The sequence below is a fragment of the Helianthus annuus genome, chromosome 12 (genome assembly GCF_002127325.2).
Source record: "Helianthus annuus cultivar XRQ/B chromosome 12, HanXRQr2.0-SUNRISE, whole genome shotgun sequence".
In the NCBI taxonomy this organism is placed as follows: Eukaryota; Viridiplantae; Streptophyta; class Magnoliopsida; order Asterales; family Asteraceae; genus Helianthus; species Helianthus annuus.
In genome coordinates this window covers 88,145,579-88,154,721 of record NC_035444.2, presented here as the reverse complement: position 1 = coordinate 88,154,721, position 9,143 = coordinate 88,145,579, and the positions used below count along the sequence as shown (strand labels likewise).

At 38.8% G+C, this 9,143-nt stretch overlaps 1 protein-coding gene across 1 annotated transcript; it reads left to right on the top strand.

Annotated features, from left to right (window-relative positions):
* Positions 1–1,954: 1,954 nt before the first annotated feature.
* On the top strand, positions 1,955–2,662 carry LOC110893157 (histone chaperone RTT106-like). Its single transcript, XM_022140276.1, has one exon. It carries the CDS (start codon positions 1,955–1,957, stop codon positions 2,660–2,662), a length of 708 nt encoding a protein of 235 aa, XP_021995968.1.
* Positions 2,663–9,143: the final 6,481 nt, after the last annotated feature.

Below are 9,143 nucleotides of genomic sequence, written 5' to 3'. Positions count from 1 at the left end.
TAAGTGTATGTTTTGTTGAATTGTAGGGATCTAGTGTTGTCTTTGATCCTCTTCACAATAGTTGTTGTGATTTGGACATTCAGAAAAACACTGAGCTGCCCAAGTTTAGTAGCATACTGGAATTCATGGGTCGTATTCCCATTCAGAAGGCGTTGACTAATCAAAGACCACTGTACAAATCTCACATAGAACGCTTCTGGAACAATGCCAGCTACGATGCGCAGAACAAAGTAATTTCTTCAGTTGTTGAGGTGCATGGAAAGGAGGGAAAGATTCTAGTCACTGAAGATCTTATTCGTGAAGTTGTTAACTTTCCGGACGAAGCAGATTCACCAACGAGATTTCCAGAAAGAATGGTGAAAGGGTGCATGTTAAGAATGGGTTATCAAGGAGCTCTGAATACTGGGAACTATTTGAAGTCAAAGTTTACAAAGCCATACAAGTTCCTGATTCACTGTGTATTGATGTCTTTGAGCCATACGAAAGGAGGTTATGATGCGATGAGAGATTATCAAATGAATATGGTTACGGCGTTAGTGTTGAACAAAAAGTACAATTTCTCACACATTGTATTCCATTACATGGCTGAGAATATCAAGACAGATAGCAGAAGTTGGATGTATCCGAGGTTCGTTCAGATGATGATTGATCACGCTTATCCAGAAATTGACAGAAACATAAAAGATGACTTGTTGATACAATCACACATGAGCAATGATACGCTTAAGCAGATTGTAAAATACCACCCGAATCATCCAGAACCGAAAGTTAGTGTTGAATTCTTTGGGGCTATAAAAGATGCTAACTACGCTGATCCAGATCCAGTTGATCATCAGAACTGGAGAAATGAAGCTGAAATGAAAGAGGCAGCATATGCTGAAGAGTTGAAAGTTCTTGAAGATTTCAAAAACATAAAGAATGAGTGGTATGTGAAATAAACTGGGAGAAGACGCAGAAAGGCAACTCCTATTGTTAAACAGGCTGAGGGATATTCTTCACAACCAAAGAAGAAGCAAAAGAAAGCTGCAAAACGACTTTGGTCGATGAACCTGAAGAAGATGAACAGGTGGTTACTGTGGAAAAGGAAACAGTAGTAGCTGCAGAAGATGATCCATTTAATGTTGATGATCTGTTTGATACTGATGTCTTAGAGACATGGCCAACAGTGGTTGCTGATGTTGATAAAGTTGTTAATGTTGAAGCACAAAAAGAGAAAGAAAAAGTTGTTGATGATATTGAGGGAGATGATGTCGATAAAGATACCACAAGCTCCTCAAGTTCTTCAGATGAAGAGGTAGTAGATGAAACCGAACGTCGAAAAAGAATTCAAGAGGAGATAGAAAAAGAGAAACAACTGAGGAAAAGAAAGAGACAAGAGAAGGATGATGATGCTGCTTACGTTCCTTCACCGGAACATGTCTCTAAATCGCAATCTCCTCCAGGTGGCAGAAAGAAAGCTGGAGCTCGTAAGAAAGTGGTTTCTCCAAAGATTCGCAAGGTTACTCCAAAAATCAAAATGCCGAAGATTGTGCTAAAGAAAAAGTCAACAAAGGAAACCAAGAAACCACCTACATCACCACATGAACCAACACCACCACAATCACCAATCCAATCGCCACCCCGACAACCTACACCACCACAACAATCCTCACCACCTAAACAACCAACACCTCCAAGACAACCATCACCACTACATCATTCACCTCCACAACAACAAACCCTTTTCACCTCGCAAGAACTCTTTCAGACCCCTCCACTCACCCAAATGCAACATGGTTCTTCTAGCAAAGGTCTTTATACTCCACATGTTGATCTTGAAGATATCGGAGACTTCGGGTTTGCGAACAATGAACAAGTGTTGAAGTTGGAGAAAAGAATGGATGAAGTGTTAGTGGAGAACAAGAAATTAGTCGCTGAAAGTAAGAAGGTGTCTGATCGATAGAAAATACTAGAAATGCGTGTGAAGAAGTTGGAGATTGATAATAAAGAGTTGGTGAAAAAGATTGATTCTGATCAGTCAGAGATTGACATCTTGAAGGTGAGAATTGCTGAGTTGGAAGAAGAAAAGGCTCGACGAGATGAGCAAAATGAATATTTCAAGTTGAAGAACAAAGAATTTGAAGCAGCTAAAGCGTTAAGAGATCACGAGTTCTATATGTTGAACAAATTTGATGAAAGCATGCTTGGAACATCGGTAGAGCAAAAGTTTAAAGAGCTGCAAGTTGAAGAGCTCAGAGCTGAATGTCAAGCCAAAATAGATGAGCAAATGAAAGACAAAGGCAAAGGTGTTGAAGGAAGTTCAGCTGTGACTGAAAGATCGATTGTTCCTTCAATGGTTGTTGATAATCCCGAGCCTATCTCTGCTGTTTCTGGTCTATTTGAGGATTATACTCCTATGGATGAATTGATTGGAGATAGTGATGAAGATGATGAAGAGGAGGATGAAGAGGAAGATGTCAAAGATGAGAAAGTATACTCTGCGAGCAGTCATGGTTCAGGAAAAGATGATGATGACGATGATGCTCAGGGTGGTACAGGGTTGAAAGTATCTGAAGCTTCTGCTGAACAGAATGTTGATAATTTGATGAATAACTCTGTAAACGAAGAATCAGGGGGAGCTGATAGACAGGGGGAGTCAGGAGATGCAGAGAATGTTCAATAAGCTCAGAAGATGATTCTGAGATTGGATACTTATCGTGAAGAAGGAGAGCATTTCCATACTTACACGTTGGAAGCAATTAAGGAAATGACTCGCTTGATGGATCCTGACTTTAAATTCGACTTTGAAGAAGAAATGAATGCCGAGTTTGAAGAAGAGTTGAATGCCTTTGACATAAATCATCAGTCTGAGTATGAGTATCGGTATGTTGAAGATGCTGATTTGTATGATAGAGTGGAAGTAGAAGACTGGACAGATGATGAAAGCATTAACGAAGATACCTCACAGTTGCCCACGTTAATGGAATTCTTTACTGAGGAGAATCGTGATGAGTTGCGAAGGAAAGTTGCTGAAATTCTGAAAGATAAAAACTTTGATGGCACTCAGAAAGACATGTCAAAGGAAGAAAGGAAGAAATGGTTTAAAGAAAGTCACGAGAGAAAGTTCAAACGTCCTCTGAAGTATTATCAACGTGATAGAAGCGTATCTCTCGGTGACATTATCAGCTGGGGTTTCTTACTGCAAGTTAATGCGTATGCGATTAGGAGGGAATGCGGAGTCCAGTACTTTGAAAAGTTACATGACATTATGTCACTTCCATGGTGGGATGTGGACGAATTGTCAAAGGTTAGAACTTTGGGGCATAATGTTAGGAAGAACGACATTGCTATGTGGGGTTTGATAAAATTTGAGGCTTTGAGAGATTTCAAGCACTGGAAGCCACATTATCTGAAAAGAGTTACAAGAAGAGATCTAGTGACTAGTGTTGAAGAGACGATACTGAATGTGAAAAAAAGCCTAAAACGATGAAGACTATACCAGTGCCTCCAATGGAGCAAGAGTTTTACAAAGGATTCATAGGCTGGGTTTATAGTTGCATTACTACTGAAGCAGTGATTACTTACAGAGCAGGTGGAGAATTGAGAGAGATTCATGTTTATGATCCTATGTGGCTGGTGAATTGCTCTGCAAAGGATATCGAATGTTTGTTCATCAACAAAATTCACTATCAGCAAGAAGACAGAGAGCAGGCCATGCAATTTCAGCGAGTTGTAACCCTTTGCTTTCAGAAAAGTATTAACTCTGAAAGTAAATGGAAGTCTTCATGGTGGTCGCTCGAAGAGAAGATGAAGAGAAAAGCTGCTCGTGAACGTCAAAAGCTTGAAGAGAACAAAGGCAAATGGATGCATATTCAAGCAGAAGAAGATAACGCTAGAAAGAAGCAGAACGACATGATAAGGAATGCTCTTAGGAGGAAGCCTAAGCAGCACGAAGAAAAGTTTAAGTCGTTGTGAAGACCCGAAGACCAAGATTGAAGACTGCGGCTGTATCCAAGGGGGAGTTTGTTGGTGCACGAATGTCTAAAGCCTGCGTCTTAATCTTAGTTGATCATTGTATAGGGTCTAGATGGGTTAATTATGTATTGTAAAGGGGTTGAATATGTAAATGTTGAGTTTTGATGTTAAGGTTTCGATTTTATGGACATGTGTCACATGAGTGAAACCCCAAGCTTAAGGTTTCGCTCATATGGACATGTCACATAAGCGAAACCCCATCCCCTATAAATACCCAAGTCGTTTTCTCATTTTGTACGTTCATGTCTCCCGTGTAGCCGAACTGCTGCCCGTGTATTTTGTGAAGATTGAATGAGAAAACTATTTTAAAGTGAATTCCTTCTGTTTCTACACCTTTCTGCTTTGATTCATGCCGATTTTGTGTTTCCGCTGCATTTTTGGTAGTTGCTAGCTCGAATTGACTCAATTGACTGTCAAATACGGTCCAACAAATCTTTACTTTTTCAAGTCTTAATCTTAATTTTTTTTATAAAATACCTAAATTTTCATTAAGGAAATCAAATTTTAGAATTGATTGGTTTTCTAAATCATTGTTTCCTTATTAATAAGAATTCAAATTCTTTATAAAATACTAATAATACTATCTTGGTTTCTTGTTTATGATATTTAACTTATAAATCTTAATTTTTAATAAAACACCTTAAATATCATTTTATGGATTTTGATTTATTATGAATTCGAAAGATAGAATATAAAATTGTTGATAATTCAAAATTCAAAATTTTGAGATAATTCAAAAACACTAAAATCATTATCATATTTATACCTTTTACCTTATAAATACTTCAAATCATTAATCACTCTAAACAATCACAGTGAGCAACTAACGTCCGTTATCAACAATAACCAATGTGCTGATTTTTACGTAATGAAGTTTTAATCCTATTAATTTGTTTTATGCGTCTCTTATTGTTTTTACTATTATCGATATTGACAACAAAAGAAGAGATTTACAACAAAGGTAAAAGTGGTTAGGCTTTGGAGGAGACCAAATCCCCAAAAGGTTGGTGAAACATGAGCTATTAAGATGACGCTTATGGATGAAAAGGTACATCTTCAACTACTTTAATTACTTAATATTTCTTTCGTTTAGTATTTTTTAACATTAATTGTTCGTATAATGTCAGGGACTAATATGCAGACTGTGTGAAGTAATCACTTTAGAGAAACACGAAATTTGTTTACAAGAAAATGAATGCTATACAAATTTTAATTAGTGTTATCATCAAAATAATCAAAAGTTCAAACATTTTGATACCGAATATGTACCGAAAAGTTTGAACTTTTCTCACATGGTCAACTATATGTCGTATTATCAAGAGTAAAAAACAAAGTTGGTGTCAAGTTACTTATACTAGATAAAGGCGGAAATATTACAAATAAGACAATCAACGTGGTCTACAAGGAAATTTTTACAGAAATTTGAATTTGTTATTTGTTTCCCCCCAATGTATTTGTTTTTAAAGGATTTTAAATGTTAAAAAATAAATATTATTTTCATTTGTAAAACCGCATATTCACGCGGGCAATAACCTAGCGTGTGTGTGAACACTGTCATAACTCGAACTTTCAAGGTTAGCATCATCAAACTTTGAAACCTTTAGCTTGTATCGTTATGTTTATATATACTTGATAGCAACTATGGGTGAATGATTTAAGTTGTTATTATGTTTAGTGATTATAATTATAAAATCCAACCGCACAATAACCCGGATCGCACACCCCCGCTCCAGCTGTACACTCCCACACCCTTATGTACCTTTTGGTCCACGGCCCAAATCTCTTCGAGCCCAAGCTGGGCCCGACTCATCTAAACGAGCGCATACACACATATGGTTTTGTAATGTCACTCATAATCTTGCAAATCACACAAGATACCAAACCCTAGTTCTTCTAATCCTCGACGGCAGCGTACTCCCTTCGAAGCTCTCCTCCCTCTCGAAGCCTGTCTCTTTTATCTAGCACCACTCATCTTTCGGTTAGTATGATTCCCATTGTTTTGAATTATGTCCCTTCAATCGTTTGCCTCTAGGTGTGCGATGATTATGATGTGTACTATAATCTAAGATTGCTAGAACATTCTGTTAATCATGGATCGATAATATGAATGATGTGTTGTAACTAATGTGGGGTGATAATGAGGGTCTCAATGAAAAGTCTATGATGATAAACTGCCAATATTATTCATATGTGTTCGTGATATTTAATCAATGATCTAGGTTTGCACACATGCTAAAAATATTGGTAATGTTGATGATTATCAAGTATAGATCAATTATTATTGTTACTCGGCTAGTACATTCAAACTATGATTGTATGATGATGAGTGTTTATTGTAATTATGATGATAATTGATCTGATTTGGATATGAATGATGATGATGAAACTATTAGAGAATGATTAGGGTTTGTGGATTGTAATTGTGTAACTGATTTGATCGGGTCAGTGGGGTGTTTACGGGAAAAATGGAAAGAGTTGACCGGGTCAACTGCAAATGGTGGGTGGCATACACCCCACATCCCATACACTTCCCAGTCGCACACTTCCAACATACTCTAGTACCGTACATAAAAATAATGCATGTCGCACACTTCTATGGGCCGGACAATGATATTGGACTTCACAGTTTTGGTGTCGCACACTCGAGGAATGTCGCACACTTTGTGTGGGCTGTCCCCTGGTGGCCGCACATTACGCTGATGGGCTTACACACCCTTATACGTGATACTTGGACCGCACACTCGTAACGGGACCACACATTCGTATAGTGGGCCAATAAACTGATTGGGTCGTACACTGATTAATGGGCCACATACAGAACTTAGGCCGCACACTCTGATGTGCACATAATGTACTGATATGTTACTATTAACCAACATGGGTTTGTGTTATGAATTCTTACATGGCCCACATGTCTATTATGTAATACGTGTTAGATACGTGTAGAAATACGTGGATTACTTGTACATGAACCTAACTGTTATTGGTAACCATAATAGGATTTGGTTGACCAACTTTGAACAAAGTAATATAACATACCGAGCAAATCTAAGGTGAGTTCACTGCTCTTTTACAAGCATGCGTCCTGTGGGGACAAACAAACAAACTTACACCGCTGTAGGGGATACTTTATAGAATTAATTCCCTGTAGGGGATTCTTTACGAACATATATCCCTAGAGGGGATACGTTACAAACTGTGGTTTACTACCAAACTAGTCGCTTGGAGGGCAACGGGGTATTAGTTGATAGCGCTATTAGGCTTGACAACCTCACACCATACCTGGATAGGATGGGCATGAACGAATGACCTTAACCACATGACCAATGTTGATAGGCATTGGGGAAGGGCAAATAAATGGACGACACTGCGGTATCGAGTTATTATCAACATGTATTTAAACTAAACATTTACCAACTGTACGATTAAACAAAACTGTGAACTCGCCAGCTTTATTATGCTGATACATTTTTCTGCATGCTTGCAGGTTGGTAGATACGTGATATGGGACTTGCAGTCTGGGATGTTGGTGTGGTCATGGGTCATGACGCTTGGAAAGACGTTGTGTGACAACCCGAGACTTCAAGGTCTTTCCTCTACGCATCACTTGTTTCACAATTCATTTTACGTTGTATCATGTTCATGATATTGGAATGATTAAAGTATTGTTATGTTTGGTTGTTGCATGTAAATTTAGGTGTTGTTTAATGTGTAATGTTTGGTCATAGCATGGCACCACACTTGATTCACGAAAAACCAAAGTCGACGAAGAACTAGGGTTCTTCATCCCAAGTTCATGTCGACGAAGAACTATGGTTCTTCACCCCCAAACACCCCATGACGAAGAAGGTTCTTCGCCAAGAGGTCTTTCGCCAAAAGGGCCCTCGGCCCAGGTTCATTCGCGGCCCAGAATGGGCCCGACTGTCATTTTGTTTGTATAACCCCTCATAACCTGCAACCGTAAACACAAAACCCTATCCTCTCTATGCGACGGCAGTCTTAGGATCACGAAGCCTTTCATCTTGAACAAACTAATCACTTTGGTATCATGGTTAGTGCCTATCAATGTTAATTGTTAAAATCCTGATGATGTGATCTTAGGTGAAATTAGGGTTTCATGTAACACCTCGAAATTTTGTGTCCAATAATGTGTTAACACGTGTCATGAGTTTACACGTGGCATTTAATATTAAATAAAGGACTAAAGTTGACAAACCTTGAAAGTATGTAAATTCGAGGGTTATAAATGTCAACAAAGGGTAAATATACTGTATAGTAACCCTAAATGATGCTCGTACCTTCAAACGAATAAATCATGGATCGTACGGAGCGAAACACGGGAGAAAGTGAGAGATTACCAGCTACAGGGGTTAACTGTGTCAACATGTTTAATTTATACCTCTGAGTGACCCATTTACGAACCCGAGGCTTTGTAGCAGTAAAATACACTCACTAGAATATACTACGTAAATCTCGCGAAGTTCCGTTTTAAAACGAGAAAGTTATGATCAAATTCGTATGCGAGGGGTTAAAAGCGTCAACAATGAAAGTTAAGGCTTTTTGGATAGTAATTAAACTAACCAGGGACTTAACAATGCGGATAAAAGTCGCGAGGCCCTTAATCGTAAATAATCGAGGGCCAAATTGCAAAGTTACCCCTTCGAAACCGAAAGGTCAGGTTAATCATTACAAAAGATTTGAAAATCTTGGAAATCAGGTCTAATGCGGGCCGCGTTAAGGTTTTGGGTGAGCCAATGCGGGCCGCGCGCCAGTTGAAGGTCTGTTTTCTGACATTAGGATCCATGCGGCTCGCGTGTGAGATGCTTGATCCTAATGCGGGCCGCGTACAAGTCCCAGATGCAGAATTCTTGGACAGACTTGCTGTTTGAAGTTGTGAACGATCATATGAGCAATAAATGAAGCATGGGCGCCCTCTACATGCCCCCTAGCACCCAGGGCCACCTACTGAACATCCATGATGCCTTGTAGGTTGATGTGTAATGATCCTAAGCCTCATTTTTTCACTATAAAAGGTAAGACATTGTGCATAAGTGAAACACACCTCAAACCTGCATTCTAAACCATCTCTGGAGCTCTCAAGCACTCTTCTAACATTCTAAGTCGTGCAC

Bases quoted from the DNA above. Each gene is read 5' to 3' on its own strand.
- LOC110893157 (XM_022140276.1), top strand. From the start codon at position 1,955: ATGCGTGTGAAGAAGTTGGAGATTGATAATAAAGAGTTGGTGAAAAAG.